Source organism: Dama dama, chromosome 16 (genome assembly GCF_033118175.1).
Source record: "Dama dama isolate Ldn47 chromosome 16, ASM3311817v1, whole genome shotgun sequence".
NCBI lineage: Eukaryota > Metazoa > Chordata > Mammalia > Artiodactyla > Cervidae > Dama > Dama dama.
Window position 1 is genome coordinate 13,559,681 of NC_083696.1, and position 22,675 is coordinate 13,582,355.

Sequence of the window (22,675 nt, forward strand, 5' to 3'; positions counted from 1 at the left end):
TTTTTTTTCATTGCATATTTGTATGGAGTCATGTTACCAGCTTTTGCAGTTTTTCACCTCTCTTTTATCAAAGAAAATCATTCTCCAAAGTTCAGCTAAATTTTTTGTCTCTTACTGGCATTTTAAGAAACTTCTGTAATCTATCACAGTCTTTATTTTATTTGGACCCTAGTGAACTCTGAACCCCAGGTTTTTATATGCTGTTTTCCAGAAATTGTGAAGCTTACCTGATATCCTGGATGTGAACCGTTTTCATATAGTGCTGTAGAGATATGGTAGTACCTATTATCAATAGATAATCTAATATGCAGCAATTTACTAAGGGATTACACTGTTTCCTACTACTTGACTTTCCACTTGGAAGTCCTGTTCTCAGTCACTCTTAGCCTCAGTATGCCCTGATCTTATCATTTGCTTCTAACAACCTGCTCTCTCTGTACCTGTTTCAGTTAAAATGCAGTTTTTTCCTGTTCTTTGGATTTTAATCATGTACAGTCACTTATTTAGACTCTACAGACTTGAGAGGTCTGTCTTTGTTTTTGTTATATTTCACCTAAACCTTTGTGTGTTTTTCTAGTTCTTAGAGAAAGCTTTCACCAGTATGTAATTCTGTTTTCCTTTTTTTCCTCTTTTTCCTGTCTCTTCTATTCTACCTTCCCTTCTTTGTCCCTTTGTGTAGGGTCTTCTTGCCTGCTCATCTCAACCGTTTCATCTTTCTTTTTCTTTGTTCATTGCATGCTTCAGTGAGCTTTGCTTCTCTGAACTTTGATGACAATTATTACTGAACCATTTCCTTGTGGTTTAGGACTCATGCAAACTGAGCTTTTGAAGGAAACTTACTGGTTATCTAGTTCATTCTCCCAGCCAATAAACGGATCATCCTCTAAAACACCATGACAGTATCCATTTGAATGTCTTAGTAGACATCTCAAACATGTCAGAACTGAATTCCAGACCCTCCCTTGCTTGTCTTTTCTTCTCATTTCAAGTAAGTGACAGCTTCTTTCTGCTTGCTCAGGTGAAAAGCCTCAGGGTCATTCTTGACTGCTTTTTTTCTTTTATTAATAGATGCATATCCAGTTTGTCAGAAAATCCTTTTTGCCTCCATATTGCTAGTATATTTTGGGATAATAGCAGGGTGAGGATGTTAGGTAATTCTACCTAAAGCAAGAATCAGGCAGTTCAGTTGCTCGGTTGTGTCCAACTCTTTGCGACCCCATGAACCGCAGCACACCAGGCCTCCCTGTCCATCACCAACCCCCAGAGTCCACCCAAACCCATGTCCATCAAGTCGATGATGCTGTCCAACCATCTCATCCTCTGTCGTCCCCTTCTCCTCCTGCCCTCAATCTTTCCCAGCATCAGGGTCTTTTCCAGTGAGTCAGCTCTTCGCATCAGGTGGCCAAAGAATAAAATGGTATAAAAATTATTATAAACACCATATCAGGACATTGAAAAATGATCAGTTAGGCAATAATTTGCAGAGTGTTTGCTTGTGAAAAACTGCTACTACATCTGGTAAAAACATGTAGTTTGTGGCTTTTTTACTTGGAATTACTTATCCTCACCTGCCTTTTGTGGTCAGAAAAAACCTACAGATTTTCTTATGGGTTGTGGTGGATTTGGTTTGGGACTGGCAACAGAGAAGCTGTGAATTAAAGGGAGAGGTTCTGGAAACAAGAGAGACATAGAAGGACTGAGATTAATAAATCACATTTTAGAATGGTTATATGGGAGACCCTAAGGTATCTGGTGAATATTGAAAGCCTAGGGAGATTTCCACATTTGTTATACCTTTGATTGCATTTCTCAAGTTTCACACATCTCAGGCTAGAAAGGATGAAGCTTCCTATTGTGAAGTGCCTGAGCATAACTTAGGCCAAAATTATCAGCTGACTGTTTTGCTATTCAGGTTCAGGGGGAACCCTTAGGCTTTTCAAAAAATAAAAAACACTGAGCAGAGACATTAATGACAGGGAAGACAAACTTTGCAGTTTGATTACAGGTAAGTTGTTTGCTTACTGAAACAAAATGACGGCTTTCAGAGTTCCAAAACAATCTAGAGTTGCTTTGTTAAGGATATTGGCTGTTCAGTGCAGGTCTGTTTAAATTAACTGAAATTAAGATATCTAATTACTTGACTCTTAAAGCATTGTTCCTAGAATAGTATAAAAGATAAATGTTAAATTGAGTTTAATTTTTATTGATACTCATTTCTTGTCCATAATACAGGTACATCAAGAGAGTGTACACATGATTGAAGTCACAAGCAATTTGATTAATGAAACTCTAGCAAATCATCCCGAGTGGGCAAAGTAAGAATGTAATTTTGACAAACATAGAGATGGATGGCCTAGGTTCTATGTCTGTTGTCATGAAATGATCTTCGTTGGTACAGTTACTTTGGAAGAGAGAAGAGTTTGCAAAACTTTGTTGAATTTTGCATAAGAATGACATGTAGTGGGATAGAGGGGAGCAGAGGGGAAAGTCCGAATATTGAATTGAGACTCACAGTTTACGACATGTCTTTGATTTACTAAGATTTCCCCACACGTTATGTTGTGTGCTGAAGGGATTATCCCCATTTTACAGATGAGGAAGCAGGATCAGAGGTTAAGGGATTGGAGAAAATCCCCCCCGTGGCAGAGTCAGCAGCATTCCCATACTGTATCATTTTTTGTGGCAGAGTTGGCAGACTACGGCTCAGAACCAAATCCAGCCACCTGTTCCTATGAAGATTTATTGGAACAGCCCACACCTGTTCATGTCATGTTGTCTGTGGCTATTTGGAGGCTGCAGAAAAAAGCAGACAGAATTGAGTAGTTGTGATACAGATCATATGTCCCGAAAAGCCTGAAATATTTACGCCTTGGCCCTTTACAGAAAAAAAAAGTCTGCCGACGCCTGTAGGATCTCTTTGCCGACTTGTTTAATTTGGCTTCTGTGAGAGGGTTTTTATGTCTTCGTGGAGAGTGTTCCTGGGATTATGCTGTTCACCTAATTGAACTTGATGATAAATTGTATGGCCTCCTCTTTTATTTATTTTTTTTAACTACCCCCAAGGTAGTTGGTAATTTAAGTTAGGAAATACTCTGCAAGTTTTAGAATCATAAATTGTAAATGATTGTTTTAAAAATTAAGTTCCAGGGATTGCTGGTGCAGTACACTATACCAGTTTTTCATTTTTCCTCCCTTTATTTTGAATTAGTTGGCTTCCTGAGGCTCAGGTTGTCCAAAGAGCCCTTAATTCTGCAGCCAACAACGTGTATCAGTATGGACGAGAATGGATAACCCACAAGGTAAGGGAAGAGCCTATTTTCACAGCTTTTTCTTTGCAGGGCCTTCATGGGTAGTGACTTCTTGCTTTGATAAAGCAAAAATGGAGATTCTGTTTATAATTTCTGCTTTTGAAATAGGCTTAAATCTATAAATCAACAGGCAACATAGGATGAAATAAAACCATCTGGATGATCTTATTGATAATTGCTGGTAGCCCGAACAATCCAAGAGGCTGGGCATTTGCTTCATGTTAAAAATAGATCTGATTCATTGTTTGTACATTAGGACAGAATGATCAATAAGCTTGGCTGATCAAATATGGCTTTGTGAAAAAAAAAGTAAATTTTTAAATTTTATTATTATCTGCTAATAACTGTACTTGACAGTTTCCAATTTGTTTCATTTAATCTTTCCAAGAAACCTATAGTAGTCTGAATTATTTTACCCCCATTATAGACATGGAAACAGACTTAAGTAAATTTACTTAAGTAAATTCCCAATGGTCATGTAATAAATTGCAGAGCTTGCTTTCAGACTGAAGACTAATTCTAAATCCTTTGCTCTTTCTACTATGATATGCTAGAAGTGTGTGCCCGGAACTGATTTAAGTGCTTTAATGTGGCACTTGAGATAAACTGTGAAGGAATGGAATGATAGATCCTGGATGCATAGAGAGCAGGAAGAGTGTATTTTAAGAAGGGGTATTTGTGTGATCCAAGATACAGAAATAGGAATGTACTTGAGGAGGTGAGTTTGATTGAAGTTTTGTGAAGGGGAAATGAAAGGCAGAGGAAAAGACACAGCTCTTGTAGCTAAGGGATCAGACTCCATGATACAGATTTGGGACATCGCTTTTTTCCCCCTAGTTTTTCCTGTGGAAATGAAGGTAATTTGCAGTTTTAATGTATGAGGTAATTAGGATTATCTAGGGTTTGCCAAAACTTGTTGCACTGAGATGTGTGCCAAAAAATTCCCTGTTAGAAATTTAAATTCAGAATCTAAAAAACAAAAGGTATCTTGGAAATTGCACTGTGTATATGTGCCTACTCAGTTGCTCAGTTGTGTCTGACTCTTTGTGACCCCATGGACTGTGGCCCTCCAGGCTTTTCTGTCCATGGAATTTTTCAGGCAAGAATACTGGAGTGGGTTACCATTTCTTCCTCCAGAGGATCTTCCCGACCCAGGGATCAAGCCCGCGCCTCTTGCATCTCCTGCACTGGCAGATGTATTCTTTATCACTGCGCCACCTCTTGGAAATTACACTATACTTACAGTAATCTGCTAACCTAAGGATAGAATCGTGGTCAAGTTAAAAGTTAGGAGAAAGATGTGTTACTGATTTTCCTGGGTCCATACCAGATAACCAAATCCACTGTCACGTGGAAGTTTTAAAGAAAATATTTGTTGAATAAACGAAAGATAAGTACAGGTAACCTTGAACAATGTGGTGGTTAGAGGTGCTGACCTTCCCTGTAGTTGAAAAGTCCCTGAATAACTTCACATTTGGCGCTCATTTACCTGGTTCTACATTCTCAGATTCAACCAACCGCAGATCTTGTACCACTGTAGTACATATTTAGTGAGAAAAATTCATGTGTAAGTGGACCCGCAGTGTTCAAACCAGTGTTGGTCAGGGTTCCACTGTATGTGGATATACATCTCAGAACTATCATGGAAGGAAGACCGAATATTGCAGAGGACTTTTAGACATTTAGATACATGTTTGCCTGACTTATTCTGTGGATAACGTAGCGTTTAATTCTTGAATTATCTGTTCAGGAGAAACTTTTATTCTGGAATTCTTACCTATTTGGGAAAATAATAAAGGGAATTTGGATAACTAGAAGAATGTGCCTTAGATTTTAAAGTAAATTTTTAATTACTTAGAAGAAAAAATAGGTTTGAAACCTTATACTTAAGAGTCTAAAATGGAAGACAGCAGAAGAGACATGATTTTCTATGAAAAGTTGTAAAATATTTGTGATCCTGATTTAGGAGGCGAAAGCATAATATCTAAAAACAACCATTGAACTGACTAGATAAATAAAATGTGGTATATCTGTATAATGGAATATTATTTGACCATAAAAAGGAAGTACTGATACATTTTACAACATGGATGAACCTAGACAACATTATACTAAGTCAAAGAAGCTGTCTAAAAGACCACATAAATATGATTCCATTTATATAAAATGTGTGAAAGAGGCTTACCTATAGAAACAGAGTAGAATAGTGGTTTTCAAGGGTAGGGGGATTGGAAAGAAATGGAATAGTGATTACTAATGAGTATGGAGTCAACTTCTGGGGGCTTGAGAATGTTCAAAAATTGATTGTGGTCATGGTTGCATAACTGTGAATGCAAAAAAACTATTGAGTTATACACCTAAATGGGTGAATTGTAAGGTGTGTCAGTTATATCTCAATAAAATTTTTTTTAAAAAAAGTCATTGAAATTGCAGGGGTAGCTTAGATCTTATCCATCTGAGAGTCATATAATAATTGAATTCCAAGAACTACAGTGTAGAAAGGGCCAAAACTAAGTGGGAGCAGAATGCCACACTCAGGAAAGAAAAAAAAGTCTTTATAGCCTATGTTTAGGTGTGAACAGAGAAGGTCACTTTCTATCTGCTCCCAGCCTACTTTTTCAGCGGTGTCTCCTATGTCCTCTGTTCACTGTTATGGTTCTACTCAGATCCCCAAGTTTGCTCTCTGCTCAGCGTTCAGTGACCTCATTTTAACTTGATTACCTCCTTCAAGACCCTATCTCCAAATACAGTCACATGGGGGTTAGGACTTTACATAAGAATTGAGAGGTGGAGGACACCATTAAGCCTGTATTGTGGCCTAAGGAGAGAGTGTGTCTTGAGGAGGACCAGACATAGTTTCCTGAGCACTTGGGCTTTTGAAGGTCAGAGAAGTGAGCCAGCAGGGGAGACGGAGGAGGAGGAGCCCTGTGTTGTACCCTGTGTATCAGCGAGGCCTGCAGAAGAAAATGGTTCAAGAAAGACTTGGTTGGTTTTATCAGATGCTGCCAAGATTTCAAGCAAGGCTGGAACAGACATTTGCCTTCTGACTTACTCCTAGTTTTGTAGATTGGGCTGTTTGCCTTAAGTCACACAGCCCTCAGACGGCATTCTGACTGCTCTTAGTGTGGAATTGTGTCTCATATGCAAAGAGCATCTCATCCCACCAACGGTATGTGTGCTTCAGTGATTTTTGTAACCGCAGTGATGTGCCTGTTAAACTCAGTTCTCTGGCCCAGTCTTCCTTGTGACTTTTGACAATATAATGTTGCAGGCTGGTAATTGGGGTCTGTGGTATTCTGCTAGGATTGATAGCACCACAAATTTGAAAAGAGGGTTTTATAACATGATGCAAAATTTTGCTGAACTCTCTTTTGAGTTAGGCTTCCCAGGTGGCTTAGTGGTAAAGAATCTGCTTGCCAGTGCAGGAGATGCGCGTTCGATCCCTGGGTCAAGAAGATCCCCTGGAGAAGGAAGTGGCTCCGCATTCCAGTATTCTTGCCAGGGAACTCCTATGGACAGAGGAGCCTGGCGGGCTACCATCCGTGGGGTCGCAAAAGAGTCAGACATGACTTATCAATTAAACAGCGACAACTCCTTTTAGTTAATAGTTGTGGTATTTTAGCTATTCACCGTTGGGCTGGGAGTGAAACCGCTAAAGGAGATGTCAGTTTGAAATAGTGCTTTATTGCAGTAAAGGCCACTGTGCGAGCAGCCAAAACTGGAGGCTGTCTGTGACCATTTTAGGGCTCTTCTGGTAAAACGAGATCCCAGAGGCTGACAGAATGGGTCATAGGACTGTGAGAATCTGACAATCGTAGTATATAAAAGACACAGTTAAAGTCAGTAGAGGACTTCCTTAGTGGTCCAGTTTAAAAATCCGCCTGCCAGGAAAGGGGACGTGGGTTCCATCCCTGATCAGGGAAGATCCCACCAGCTGTGGGCAGCTAAGCCCGTGTGCCGCATCTACTGTAACCTGCATGCCTGGCACCAGGGCTCTGCAACAAGAGAGGCCAGCGCATTGAGAAGCCCGCACACCACAACTAGAGAGTAACCCCTGCTTGCCACAGCTTGAGAAAGCCCTTGTTCTCTGCAACAGTGAAGACCCAGCACAGCCAAAAACACTATGGGTGAATAAATAAATAAAACTTTAAAAAAGACTAGATCCCCATGATTGTTAAAAAATAAGTAGGGAGAATTAGAATGGGGTAATGGTGGTTTTTAATTATTGTGGATAATTTGCTCTGTTAGGTATTCTTTGTTCATAGGTTATATAAGCTATAGATGAAAGAATATTAGACAACTTTTGATCCTAACTATGCTGCTTTTAATCCCAACTCTAGCTGCATGACCTTGGGCCTATCATAGATTCTTTCTGTTTTCTCATTTTAAAAGAATAAAGGGTTAACAAAACCTTTCTCTGTCTAACTTTGTTAAGAGATTGTCGCAAAGGTCACAGAACGTAGGTGAGAGCCATTTGTAAACTGTAAAATACTATGCAAAGATAAATGGCTTTTATATTCACTAATTTGTCTTTGGTTTATTAATAAATCAAATGTAAGAGAAAACACTGAGGAGATATATTTGTATCAAACATGTCAAAAAACTGGTTCAGGTATCTATAAGATCAGCATTAAATGGTCAAAAGGTATGGTTAGGTCACACAAAAGGAAATACACATTGAAAACCAACATGGAAAATGGTCACTCTCATCACTAAAGAAAAATATAAATAATTATTACCTTTTCATGCCTATTAAATTATCTAATAATTTAATAATTTATCAGTTCATAAGGTTTGGGAAAAATTGGTTCTTTCATACGATATAGGAAAGTATTAATTGGTACAGTCCTTATAGAAGACAGTTTAGCATTGTTTCACAGGAGTCATTAAAATGCTCATTTCCTTTGATTCCTGTATGTTTATCTTAATGTTAGTAATAAAAAAGTTGTATAGAATATTGCAGTGTTACTTGTGACATTATAAATTGGGAACCATCTCTATGTCATATGATTAATTATTAAATAGTAATAGAAAAACTTAGCTAATATGAAACCATTAAAAATAAAGGTTAGTGTTGAAGAGCAAAAATGAAATACTTATGATGCAAAAGAAAATATAGAATTCTAAACTGTATCTGTATAAGCATGCAGAAAGTTGTGGAGGAAAAAACAGCAGCAGTTATATTAAGTGGGGTAACAAATCATTGTCTTTTTAAAAGCGTGTTTAAGAGTACCATATGGTTTTAGTAACATGTAAAATGTAGGATGAGATACTATAATGAACAGCTTTCTCCACGTTATCTTGTCTTAGTGTTTTTGATTTCCCAAACCCTGAGGCCAGTCTAATTGGTCGTAACTCTGAGATCTGACATCTCTGGCTCAGACAGTAAGGAATCTGCCTGCAGTGCAGGAGACCCGAGCTCGATCCCTGGGTTGGGAAGATCCCTAGAGAAGGGAATGGCTACCCACTCCCGAATTCTTGCCTGGAGAATCCCATGGACAGAGGAGCCTGGCGGCCTATAGTCCATGGGGTTGCAGAGTTGGACATGACTAAGCAAATAACACACACTGAGACCTCACATCTCTCAGCGTATTCAAAGGAAGATTTGTGTTTATAACTGAGGTTCTAAAATTTTACTTAAAAGTTGTGTGGTAATTCTAACACTAGTGGTAAATGTAACATGACACTTCCATATAATGGATGAGCACCGGGGTCACTTGGAAAAGATTTTTTTTCTGGGCAGATGAGATCAGAAAAGTCAGTAAGCATGGCTTCGTTCTCTTAAGACCTAAAGAAGTTTTCTTAGAGACCTAAGAATAAAGGAAAGAATAAAGAGGCAAAAAGAGAGTATTTACTGGAAATACTGAGTAAAGTTTAAGGAAAGAATAATGTGGTTGGAGGCAATTAAATAGTCTGGGACATTTTAGTTTGATTTGGAACAAATGTAAAGACCAGCATGTATTAATTTTACTGGATTGTTGCCTGAAACACTAACTCAGATTATATCTGTATTCCTTCCAGCTTCATAAAATTCTTGGAGATAAGGTGAATAATACGGCCGTAATTGAAAAACAAGTACTAGAACTTTGGGATAGGCTGTATCATTCTTGGTTTGTAAAGGTAAGTTATTTTAACTAAGGATTTCAGTTGTAAACTAATAGTACCCTTTTATGGGCTCATTGACTAGGTTGGATTGTGTTAACCCTGGGATTTCATTTATTGACATTTTTAAGCTGCAAGGTCTTAAACCTCAGGTGATTAAAGGTCAGCTTGAATTGATGATTAACCTCCATGGCAGAACACACCAGTTTCTCTGTTATCAGTGTTCTATCTGCTTTTCATTATCCTCAACAGTGTCTCATCCTCTTAACCAGATCTGTGCAGTAGAAGTGTGATGCAAGCCGTATATGTAATGTTAACTTTCTAGTGGCTGCATTAAAACAAAAAAAGAAAAAAAAACTAGGATGGATGAGATTCATTTTAATAATGTATTTTACTTAACACAGTATACCCAATATGTCATTTCCATACGGGATGAATGAAAAAGTAATGAGATTTTATATTTTATATATAACATATACATATAAAATCTTTTCCATTCTAAGTGTTAGAGGTCTGGTTTATCTTTTACACTAGGAGCATATTTAGGTACTCGATAGCCACAAGTGGGTAGTGGCTACTATTTGGGATAGTACACCTCTGGACATTAAGAACTTTTTCTTTGAGGAAGTGAAAATAGATCTGAAAGTTTAGAGATAATTATTTTAAGTAAACTTTTGTGCTACTTGTACTGATGTGTATCATTTTTTACTAAATATAAAAATAGTTTGAAAGCAGATAGTGGTGCAGGCCATTCTGTACACTGGGCTCGCAGGGCCCATGGCCCATCAGGACTGTGTTGTGGAAGATGCCCATGAAGGGGAGAGAGATCGAGTGGGGCAGAGTTAACTTGGGGAGCGGGGAGGAGGGCGCAATTGAAAATTTGCATATGTTCCCTAGTGACCTGTTTGGCATTGTGTGTTCTTGCCAGTTCAGTTCAGTCGCTCAGTTGTGTCCGAATATTTGCCACCCCGTGGGCTGCAGCACGCCAGGCTCCCTGTCCATCACCAACTCCTGGAGCTTGCTCAAACTCATGTCTGTCTAGTCGGTGATGCCATCCAACCATCTCATCCTCTGTCGTCCCCTTCTCCTCCCACCTTCAATCTTTCCCAGCATCAGGGTCTTTTCCAGTGAGTCAGTTCTTCACATCAGGTGGCCAAAGTATTGACGTTTCAGCTTCAGCATCAGTCCTTCCATTGAATATTCAGGACTGATTTCCTTTAGGATGGACTAGTTGAATCTCCTTGCAGTCCAAGGGACTCTCAAGAGTCTTCTTCAACACCACAGTTCAAAAGCATCATTTCTTCGGTGCTCAGCTTTCTTTATAGTCCAACTCTCACATCCATACATGACTGCTGGAGAAAGCATAGTCTTGACTAGATGGACGTTTGTTGGCCCCCGCCTAGGAGAAGTTGAAGAAATGGTGATGGGTTTTGTGGGTTTTTCAAAAATTGGGAGTTAAAACTAACTGGGAGCACCTCCTGGTGGTCCAGTGGTTAAGACTCTGAGCTCCCAGTGCAGGGGGCCCAGGTTTAATCCCTTGGTAGAGAGCTAGATCCCACATGCCACAACTAAGAGTTTGCCCCGTGCAACTAAAGACCCCACAAGCTACAACTAAGATCCAGTGGAGCCAAATAAATAAATAAATACTGAAACCAAACAAAACCTAACTGGGGAATCTCTGGGTAGATAGACCTGCTGAAGAGCTAATTACAAAGGTTGTATCTGTTTCTTCTGCTAATATCTGGGGCATCTGCTTACACACAAACAGCTTTTACTATCCCTCACCCACTTTGAGTTTCCTGAATGGTCCAGGGAGGTCAGGTCAGTGTTTTAAAAGCATAGGTTTGTAAGTGGATAAGTGCATTGCTTTCTTTACCTCTTTTACTAGGACCTAATGTTTTCATTGCTAATGAAGACTGGCATCCCTGGGCTTTTTGGAAAAGTGCGAAAATGGAAACACATGCAAAATGTTAAGAATCTACTTCTATTTCTAAATGTTAACCTTACCAGTCACTTTGTTTATTCATCACCCTTTCACATCTGTTATTCCTGCATATCTGCCAGTGTAATTCTTTTCCAGATAAGCAAGTTAGATTTCTCCTCTGCACCCTTCTTTCTCTTTCATATTCTGTTTTTCCCTCTTTTATTGAGATATGATTAATATATACCACTATAGTTAATATTGCTTTTAGCTATACTTTTTCATATTTTATTTCTCTCTGCTCTCTTTAGCTTCTTTGGAAGAGTAATAAGGTAGATGAGGAAAAGAGGGAAAAAGCAAAAATGGGAGACTAAAAGAAAGGTTAGAGGGGAGAAAGAGGGGGGAAAATAAGATGAAAGTATATGCTGTGTTCATGTTCAGTTGAATATACTGACAAATAAAGTGTGTTCATGAACATGCTTAGGAGGGATGCATTTAAGCTAGGCTGAGACACAGTAGCTAGAATATAAACAGAAAAATATATTTCAGGTCTTTTTGATGGCGTTCTTTGTTAATTTCTGTTATAATACAAAGTTTTTCACCTCTGTGTATTTACTAAACTGCTCCAGTGGACCGGAAACAAAGTAGGCTATTTATATGTCTTCTTGTCTTTAGGTTAAGATGGGGATTTCATGTCTGAACTGTTTTATTCCATAGAACGTATCGCACTCTGGAAGGCACAGAGGACACAAGCTGCACATAAGTCGTCAGAATAGCTGGCTGGGGGACATTCTCGACTGGCAGGATATCGCTTCCTTTGTCCATGAGAACATTGAGACCTTTCTTTCGGTAAGAACTAGTATTTTTTAGTTAAATTGAACTTAGGAAAAAACAAACTGTAATTCACAGGTTTTTTTCACACACATAAGTGTCTTTCATTACCTTGTTTTTAATGCCATGAGATTTTGCAGTTTTGAGAATTCTAAATGCACCAGAAAGATGTACAAAAGCCATAGGCCTCAAGTGTAGCTCCCCTGGTACCTCCTCTATGGTTGAAGAGTAACCAAGAGATGCTAACTCAGGAAGTTTGCACGATGCTGTGGCTCCTGGGTTCTGAGAATGGGGTCCTCATCGCCTAGACTGATCAGAATGCCCCTAGTTGAACCACTAGCAAAGGAGCCAGTTGCCTTTGGTTGGCGAAGTCCTTTGGCAGATAGAAATATGGTTCCAGTTGCAATAGAGAGACTGGATGTTTAAAGGTTTAGATTTCTGTCATCCCTCCTGTCCTTCCTTCATGCGCCATCCACTGCTGCCTTGTTTTCCAAAAGATTGGAGGCAGCAAGGAACAGTTTGCAGTATTGGTGAGTTTCACTCCATAGCGTACTTTGTGAGGTCTCTTGGCCTATGGCTTTTCACAGAGATGAGAAATCCTCTCTTGTGAGTAAACCTGTAACTCTTACCATGTTAATAAAAATGGAGGTTTGGGACTTCCCTGGTGGTCCAGTGGTTGGGAAAAGTTCTTCTAGTACAGAGGGTGCAGCTTCATTTCCTAGTTCAGGAGCTAGGACCCCACATGCCTCGGTGCCAAAAAAAACAAAATGGAAGCAGTGTTGTGGCAAATTCAATAAAGAGTTTAAAAACAAAAACCAAAAAAAAACGGTCCACATAAAAAAAAAATCTTTAAAAAAATAAAATTTTTTAAAAAGTGGAGGTTTGCTGTGCTAGATGTTTTTAAATTTTAGTTTTTATCAGAACAAGAGATGACCATAGCTAAAAGTCAAAGATACTTTAAGGTGTTAAATAGTGGATAGCGTTGCCCCAGCTCTGAGCTTCCTCCCTTCAGTCTCATTCTCCAGAGTGCTCCATTCTTTTAACTTTCTCTGTGTATTTACCTCTAAATTTCTAAAACAATCTTTATGCTGCTCTTTCTTGGTTTCACAGTGTTATCTTCGGCTTCTGACCTGGAAGATGAAGATACGAGTGTCTCAATGCCTCCTTACTGCTTCCCTAGGGTTTTCTTACGACTCTGTTGGGCCCTTCGCCCATTCCTGCACTCACATTTTCCCGTCCTCCCAGTCGCCTAATATAGCTGTGATAGTTTGAAGTTAAATCTAGAAATTCATGTCCTTCCATTCTAAGAATGTTGCTTTTGATAATCTCTTCCCTCTGTTTTCTCTAGTCCAGTGGCTCTCAGACTTTTTGGTCTGAGAGCTCCAAAGAGCTTTTGCTGATGTACATTCTATTGGTATTTATGGTATTAGCAGTTAAAACCGAGAACTTTAAAAATATTTAACAGCTCACTAAAATATAATGTTACTTGTTGACATAAAGAACATGCTTTTTGTGTTTGAAAAATAACCATGTTCCAAAACAAAATAATGATTTAATGATGAATGGCTTTTGTTACATTTTTGCAAACCTATTTAATGTCTGGATTCTCATACTTGTTCCTTTACTCAAGTCTGTTGGAATATGTTGTTTTGGTTGAAGTATGTGAGGAAAATCCAGCCTCACACAGATAGGTAGTTTGAAAAGAGAGGGAAGTCTTTTAATAACCTTTTCAGATCATTGTGACAATTCTTTGATACTACTCTTATCACCCAGCAGATGGTATTTCTTTAAGGTTAGTTGCAGTGTGGAATTTGAAACTCTATCAGTGAACTTTTTCTACTCTCTTATATTAGGGTCCATGAATCTGTCTTGGCTAGGAATGGATCTTTCACCCTTACATGATTTTGTAATGTGCACTGGTCATTTGGAATCAATGTTCACTAATTTCTAAATATTGACATACATATTCTAAATATTAACATATTTTATTATGCAGTATTTTAAAAAATCACATTCTTTAACATCACCATCTATCTCATCAGAAAAAATTTTAAGAAACTGTCAAGGTCAGCCCTTGATTCAGTTTTTTAGTTTTATAATACCCAACATCTATTTCTTATTTTCTGAAGCTTACTTCTTAATCCCTTTGAGTACATAGAAGAGTTACTGGATTGTGACTGGCAACTACCAGTCTACAGTTAATGCATTCCATTAATTTCTTAAGAATTACCACAGAGTGTTTCCTATCAGTATGACCCAGAAACTTTTTTTTTTTTTTAATTTTTAATAAAAATTCCAAAAGACTGAATTCTCCAAAAGAGTGCTTGTCAAAATCACAAGTAGGGGCATTGTTGGTTTGTTTCTTAGAATCAGTGGCATTATTCATTCATTCTTTATCCCACAAGGTCAAACAGTCAATCATGCATATTTTTGTAGGCATCGTGAAGCATTTGCAAGATTTTATGTAAGGAGTTATTGTAAATGAAACTAGCCTTCCAAACTCCTCTCATTAAGGCTGAGCTGAGGTTTGCAAGAAACACCGAGGACAATAAAATATGCCTTTTATAAGTTGTACATTTGAGGCAGGAAAGGAATGGATAGGCCTTTCATAGAACAGATGGTATAACTTGGACATATGACAGAAAACAGAATTTCTCTTTTGGAAAGGGCACCAAAATAAAACCAGATATTAGGAGTTCTGGTGTTCAGCTCTGGTTCCACTTACTAGCTTCAGGCCCTTGGGCAAGTTTTTTTAAAATCCGTGAGCTTCAGTTTGTGTATCTGTAAAACAAAGATGATATCATCTCCACTGCTTCCCTAGCTACCTTGCTGTGAGGTTTAGGGGAGCGTTTTGAAAGCTACAATGGAAGGTGTTTTTCTGACCATCTTGCTTCTATGTTTTTCACTAAGAGGGAGGATAGTCCTCTTCAATCTGATTTAGGTATTGACCTTCCAGAGATGTCCATGTGTTCAGTCGTCTCTTGTGTTGTTGGAAAGAAGGTGTTGGCTGTGACCAGTCTGTTCCCTTGGCAGTACTCTGTTAGCCTTTGTCCTGCTTCATTCTGTATTTCAAGGCCAAACTTGCCTGTTACTCCAGGTATCTCTTGATTTCCTACTTTTGCATTCCAGTCCTCTGTGATGAAAAGGACATTTTTTTTTTTCCACATTAGTTCTAGGAGGTCTTACAGGTCTTCATCGAACCGTTCAACTTCAGCTTCTTCAGCATTAGTGGTTGGGGCATAGACTTGGATTACTGTGATATTGAATGGTTTGCCTTGGAAATGAACAGAGATCATTCTTTCATTTTTGAGACTGCACTCAAGCGGTGCATTTTGGACTCTCTTGTTGACTGTGAGGGCTACTGCATTTCCTCTAAGGGATTCTTGCCCACAGTAGTAGATATAATAGTCCTCTTGGGGATAATAATAGAACGGACATTATCAAGTTGGACTTTAAGTTCATGAAGAGATAGGAAATGGAAACATGTAGGCGTGCTATAAATATTATATATCTTCTTTCAGTAATATTTAACATGTATTAATATCTGGTTCTGGTGAATTTGCTGGTGGATCAAATGAACTCAGTAGGTCTTAATATAGGGTCCTATCTGTCTGAGGAAAGATTTTCAGTTGCAGAGCTCGGACCCCGCCTATTCATTTTGATTTTGTGACTTCAGTTCGTTTCTGTTATTGTGACTTTACTGAAGTCATTGAAGTGATCTTTTTATATTTTTCGATTGTTCTAAGTTGGAGATGGCAAGCTGGTAGGGGAGGTAACTAATAAGACAAATATTAGAATTTCATGGCCTGCACTTGTGGTCCTCCAAACTATGTTCAGTCACAGGTTACATTCTGGCATATTCTCCTGTAGGTATTTTTTTCTCTCTGTGTGCCATTTTCACATAGTTATAATCATGCCGTGTGTAAACTTTTTGTGTCTGGTTTTTTAAACAGAGCATTCTATCATAAAGTATATTTCTGTGTTATAGCAGGTCTGTTTTAACAGCTGCCTAACGTTTGTAGCAAGTTCACCATAATTTGCTTAACCATTGTCCTTACTAAGCATCATTCACATGTTTGCAGATCTTAGAGTCTCTGTGGATCGTCATGAGCCGGAACGTGAGCCTGCTCTTCACCACCGTCACCACGCTCCTGACCATCCTCTTTTACAGCGGGACTGCCCTCCTCAACTTTGTCCTGTCGCTGGTATGTCCACACAGACGAGTGCGTGTCACACGCCTTCCACAGCAAAGCATATTCTTGGTTCCACTTGTGTTTCCTTCCTGTAGTTTCCAAATGTGATATTTTAGGAGATACTGTCCTTTGTTTTGCAGATAATTTTCCTGACCACACTATTTTATCTGTTAAGTTCCAGTGATGAGTACTACAAGCCCGTGAAGTGGGTGATAAGCCTGACACCACTATCTCAGCCAGGCCCTTCTTCTAATATTATTGGCCAGTCTGTGGAAGAAGCTATCAGGTAGGGATAAGATTTATGCTCTTCTTACTTCCTTCAGAAACTGCTCTCCACGAGAGGCCTGTTTTTTGCCTTGAGCCTTCCTAGCAGCATCCAGTGCTAAACGACTGAGGGACACTGGTGTTTTCAAATTTTTAAAATCTCCTTCGTGACGATCACGTAAAACATTTTCAGTGTCCCGCTCTCAAGTCTGTGATGTGCAAAGATCTAGTGGCCTGTCCCCATCAGCTTTCCACCTGCAGGCTCTTACTCCAGCTCCTAATCATCACGGGGTTCATTCAGGCGAAGCCCCTTCTGCACCACACGTACACCTCACCTTCTCTCAGAAGCCTCCTCGTACTCTCAGGAATTCTGGCTTTGCTTATGGAGGACAGTAGATGGCCTTCCTGTTTCTTCCTGTTGCCCTCTTCAGGGGGTCCTTTGGATCCTAGAAATGAGACATTTGGAGTTATGTCCAAGTCATAGTCTCTGTGTTTTTCATAGGTTCTGGCCAGAAACTTCCATCATGTCATCTGATAAAAATGTATCACAGGCTTCACTTCTGAATGAGCTGATTCTTCAACTTTTGTTCTTCATATCCTCTTTCAAAAGTCACTGACTCCCTTTTCCTTTTCATCACGTCAGGTAGCCGGAGGCCTCTTGCAGCCTTGTTTGAGCTCCTTCGCCAACCTGTGTCCCTCATTGTTCTTAACTCGTTAGGAAGACTCTACATCATTTTGACTTCTGTTGAATAGCTACTCAAATTAAGTGCTCATGTTATCCGTGAGAGCTTCTTTTTTTAATAAGTTGTCAGGAGTCTAAAGCTTCTCTGAACAGTGAATCTTTGACTGGCATTTCTATTTCTACATACTTTTAAGAAAATGGTAATTGCTCAAAACTAGTCTTCCACAGAAGTCTTGATTTTACCTGATAATTTTGTCTGACTGATTTTGGCTTTTTTTTTTTCACTGTGTTCATGTAACAGCAGATGAGGATACCACTTTAATCTTTGGAAAATCCTTGGTTACATTCAAATAGCATGCATGCACCTAAACTGTGTTTTTCTCTGGAAACTTTGCTAGGTTTTTTTCCCTTTTCCCTCCTAGACTTTATTGGACAGTTGTTGTTTTAGTCACTAAGTTGTGTCTGACTCTTCTGCGACCCTATGATCTGTAGCCCACCAGGCTCCAATGTCCATGGGATTTCCCAGGAAGAATAGTGGAATGGGTTGCCATTTCCTCCTCTAGGGGATCTTCCTGACCCAGGGATCCAACCTTTGTCTCCTGCACTGGCAGGCAGCTTCTTGACCACTGAGCCACCTGGGAAGCCGTTATTGGACAGTAAGTGGGGTTAAAAACAAACAAACTCTTATCCCCTTTGGTGCTCCCAGGTATCCACCTGGAGCCTTCCATGTAATGATTCCAAGTGTGGGACTATACTGTCTACTGTAACACCTTTCAGGGTGAAGTTGTCTTCAGAAAAGATCCTTTTTGGTTTCAGCAACCCTTCTAAGCCTGTTTGACCTTCGATTATCATCTTTATTAATCTAGCAACAGATTAACTTTAGTTTGTCTAAGTGACATCTATCTGACTCAGATAAGTTTATGCCAATATTCTTACCAAAAAGGAAAAATAACTTTCTGTCTTCCCAGTAGGGTAAAGTTATGAGTCAACTGTATCAAGGCTGTCAGAATCCTCTAAGTGATGTGAGTTAAGCCAAGTCTTACAGAAAATTATCTAGCTTGTCTATAAAGAACTTAAAGAAAGATACTACAATTTCCTGATATAACCTTTATTAGCATAGCTGACCGTCCTCTGAATATCTATCATTGAGTCATTTTTTTCCACACCAGATAATGCCATCTCCTTTGTTTTAAACATTATTCTTTAATGTCATGGTTTCATGGAATTGGTAAGTAGAGCTGTGATTTGCACCCACATCCAGCGGATGGAGATCACACATTCTTCTGGTATACCATGATGCTTTCTTCCAGCAGGGAGCCGTTGTGTCAAAAGTGATGAATTAAATTTGTGGTCCTGTTAACATCATTCAGCCGGACACAGGAAGCCAGCAGCTAAAAATTCAGTTCTTTGCAGAGAAAGACAAATACCGTGTGATATCACTTATATGTGGCATCTTAAAAAAAAGGGTGTGAATGAACTTATTTGCAAAGCAGATAAACTCGCAGACAGAGAAAACAAACTTATGATTACCAAAGGGGATATGGAGAGGGTCAAATTAGGAGTTTGGGATTAAAATATACACACTACCATATATAAAAAATAACTAGGACCTACTGTATAGCACAGGACACTCAATATAGCACAGGATACTCAATATCTTGTCATAACTATAATGGAAGAGAGTGGAAATATATATATGTGTGTATGTATAAGTGAATCACTTTACCGTACACATGAAGCAAACACAACATTGTAAATTGACTGTATTTCAGTGAAAATTTTTTAAAAATTGAGGTCTTTGGTTCAGGAAGGAATTTGAGGTTAGAGAGAGTATAGTCATCTACAGCAATATGAGGAAATATATGTCTCTTTACAGGTTAGATTTGCTTTATCTTCTTGGGATCGTCCACATTAATTACGTGCTGTAACAGGAGCCCATGTCTTGGTTCTAATGTGTACTCATACAAAAACCATTCATTTTATTTTTATTTTTAATATGGAAAAAAAATTTAACAACCCTCAGGAGCAGTACAATAATCCTAATTGTTCTCAAAATTGATAGATTTCTGTGAGTCTGAAAAATATGGTGCAGACAAGATAACTTGTTACAGGCTGGGCCATTTTTCTAAGCACAGCTATAAAGTTATATAAATTACAGATTATAATTCAGGATGATTTTTAGCAGTCTGAGTGCTTTTTACTTCTTTATTGGGTCAAATTTAAGACTTAAAATATGCAGTTTTGCATAGATGCCTCTGAAGAAATTTCTCATGTATATAAGATAACAACGAGCTCTAGTTCCACAAACTCCTGTCCGTTTTTTCATTCTTAGGGATTATATTCAAAATTGAATATGTTTCCTCATAGGGAAAGATTTTAAGAGGGAAAAATATTCCATACATGACCGTGAAAATATTATCACAATGTCCTGAGGCTGTAGTTTAGTCTGTAAATTATCACTTATATCAGATTTTATAAGCACCGATCATCAGTCATCATCATTGTTGCAGTTAAGTGAATTATTAGACTCATTTCACATTATTCATTAATAAGTTAAAAAGCGGAATTGAAATTGGGAGTGAACTGCATGTCTGTCCAGACAGTGAAAGTGTCTTTGTTCTTCAAGCTTTGCCTTCTGAATTATGTGGCTATTTGATATAAACACCGTCCCATTGAATTTCTGAACCTTTGTTATTTTTCTCCATACTTCCTGGATAAGTGTTCCTCTATGCTGACTACATCTGTGGTCGGTTTACATTTCACGGATTTTTGAGTTAGTGGCATGCATCCGTTACCCTCAAGCCACGTTCCGTCCCTCCCCTCAGAGCATGTCGTGTCCTGAATGTTTGCATCACACCCTTCTTCCCCGATGCTCCATTCTGCTTGCTCTGGTGGAGATATTGCACATTACTAAGTTGCATGTTGTCACGGCCTCAGTGCAATTTAGTGTGTGTGATATTTTCACATGAGTGCATGCACACGGGTATGGCTCTTGCTTGTGGGATTACAGCTTTTCAGGGCCGGTGGGTGGGGGGGCCCTAGTGATCAATTTGATGGGAGAATGCGTGTACTGTGAGATTTTCATTTGGAAAGTAAACATGCTTCCCGCCTCTAGTTTTGCAGAATTGAAAATACCAGGGTTAATAGAAATCGATGTCAATCATTTTGTAAATCAGTATTTCTAGTTTTCACTGGAAATATTAAATTTTAAATATTCATTGGAAATTGTTGTAGATTTAAGATTATAAATATTGTTTAAATTGAAATGTATAAGGAAGAGTTTAAAGCTGTAAGAAAATATATTTTCACTTATTTGAAGAGATTTCCTAGTGCTGTAATAGACAGGCAGAATTTCACACATATTTGGGGAAATTAAATTAATTTGTTTAAAGTAATTTATTAATAATTTAAGCTAGAGTTCTTAAATAATAACCAAGTCAGTAAATATAATGCCTTTTTCACTTACTTGATTAAAGATCAACCTAATAAGCCTAAACTTTGCTTCAGGTTTCTAAGGGAAATAAATGTCTTTTAAAAACTTCATACTTAGTTTCTCTTTGTGGTGCTTTAAAAGTTGCTAAATTCATTTTATTAGTCTTATAATAGAACTAGTGTTGAGATACAAATGTTTGCTATTTGTGCATGTAATTGAAACAACCTCTTGTTGATTTTTTTAGTTAGTGCTAGAGGAGTAAGTAGCACATGATTGGTAGGCATTGTCAAAGACACAAAACCGTGTATTAACTATATAAAAATATTGAATTAATATTTACCACTACCAAGGACTCCACATGGCTTCATGTGATGGCTCTGTCAGAGGCTTGTGTATGTGACTCACGGTTATTCCCAGTGGGGACCAAAGGTGTCCACGGGAGCAGCCCATCCTGAGCCACTTAGCAGCACGCTACATCCGTGTGCACAACCTGCTTTCCCCTTCTGGAAATGCAGTGTCAACCAAGTTTCTGTCCGATTTACTGTGAAATTGGGTCTCTGGGGTGGCTGGTAAGTCAGGAAAGGGAGGGAGCTGTAATGAAGGGAGCTGGCAGATCCTTTTCCCAATTGGGTTTGTTGTTGTTTAGTCCCTAAGTTGTGTCTGACTCTTTTGTGGCCCTGTGGAATTTCCTAGGCAAGAATACTGCAGTGGGTAGCAATTCCCTTCCCGAGGGGATCTTCCTGACGCTGGGTTTGAATGCAGGTCTCCTGCATTGCAGGCAGATTCTTTACGTTGCAGGTGGATTCTTTACCTTCTGAGCCACCAGGGAAGCCCTCTGGGAATAGCATACTATAGTGATTTTCTTCCTACTAGAAAAATGGTTTCATTATCTCTGACTAGTATATCTTTCTGCTTAGGTCCCTTATGAGAATACAGCTCATTGCCCCATTTTTTCTAGGCTTACTCCTGGGATATCTTACCCTTTCCTATCATTAGGATTTTTCTGGCATATCTCAAATTTCTTGTCCCAAGTTTGCTGTTAAGCCTTGTTTCTTATTTCCAACTACCTCCAGAGTATTTCCATCATCCTTTTTTTGGCTAAGCATGGCCCAACTAAACATATTCCCTTTTCTTCCATGTACTCTCCTATTCTGGGGTTCTCCATGACTTTGATACACTGCCATTCTTTCTCCCTCAGGTTTAAAACCCAAATCTCTCATGTTCCTTTTTTCTTTCATGTTTTCTATTCAGTTACTCTTCAGATCGTTTATATTTCCTGTAGGCTATGTCCCTTCCTTTCAGTCTTTTTGATACCTTTTTCATCTGTGTCCTTATTGTCAGAGGTCATACAGCACCTTTAAGATATTTTTGCATGAAAGCCGCTGGTCAGTATGACAAGATTTTACAATTTGGGGAGCCATTTTGTCACCAAGTCCATGTCTCAGACCGGTATGAAATGACTGAATCACTAGGTTCCAGAGTTATTCTCAAAGTACACCTCTTGGGATGCTTTAGAAAAGTTTGGTGTGTCCTTCTGTCTAGATAGCGTCACCTTTGCTGCCACGGTCTCTGCTTTTTTCAGTTACAGACAGCTTTTCCTTCTCTCCTGAGCATATGAGTGTGCCTCCCGTGAACCCCACAGATTGCTTGTTTTTGTGATTTTGTGATACCTTGGGGTGATTTTAGGTTTGTTGCCTTTGTGCTCTCTCTGAGCAGTTCCTTATTTCTCCTCCTTAACACAGTCCTACCTTAAGTCTTCCAACTGAAACACAAAAATGAAGTATCCGAGATTGCATATTTTCATTCCTGTTAATCACTGAATATGTGTGCCTGTTTTTACACTTGTTGTATTTTAATCTCTGATTTTACTTTGGAATTCAAAAGATTTATTTTCTGTAAATTCTTTCCAAGTGACCTGCATTGTTTGATACCATTTTTAGA

The 22,675-nt window shown here is 38.7% G+C and overlaps 1 protein-coding gene across 1 annotated transcript in view; it reads left to right on the top strand.

Annotated features, from left to right (window-relative positions):
• Positions 1–22,675, top strand: part of TMEM245 (transmembrane protein 245) — a 78,800-nt gene that overhangs the window by 34,785 nt on the left and 21,340 nt on the right. Inside the window, exons 8-13 of the mRNA XM_061163468.1 lie at positions 2,233–2,315; positions 3,209–3,299; positions 9,330–9,428; positions 12,049–12,180; positions 16,245–16,367; positions 16,496–16,641. Coding sequence (XP_061019451.1) covers positions 2,233–2,315; positions 3,209–3,299; positions 9,330–9,428; positions 12,049–12,180; positions 16,245–16,367; positions 16,496–16,641 — 674 coding nt within the window. The remainder of the gene's footprint in view (positions 1–2,232; positions 2,316–3,208; positions 3,300–9,329; positions 9,429–12,048; positions 12,181–16,244; positions 16,368–16,495; positions 16,642–22,675) is intronic.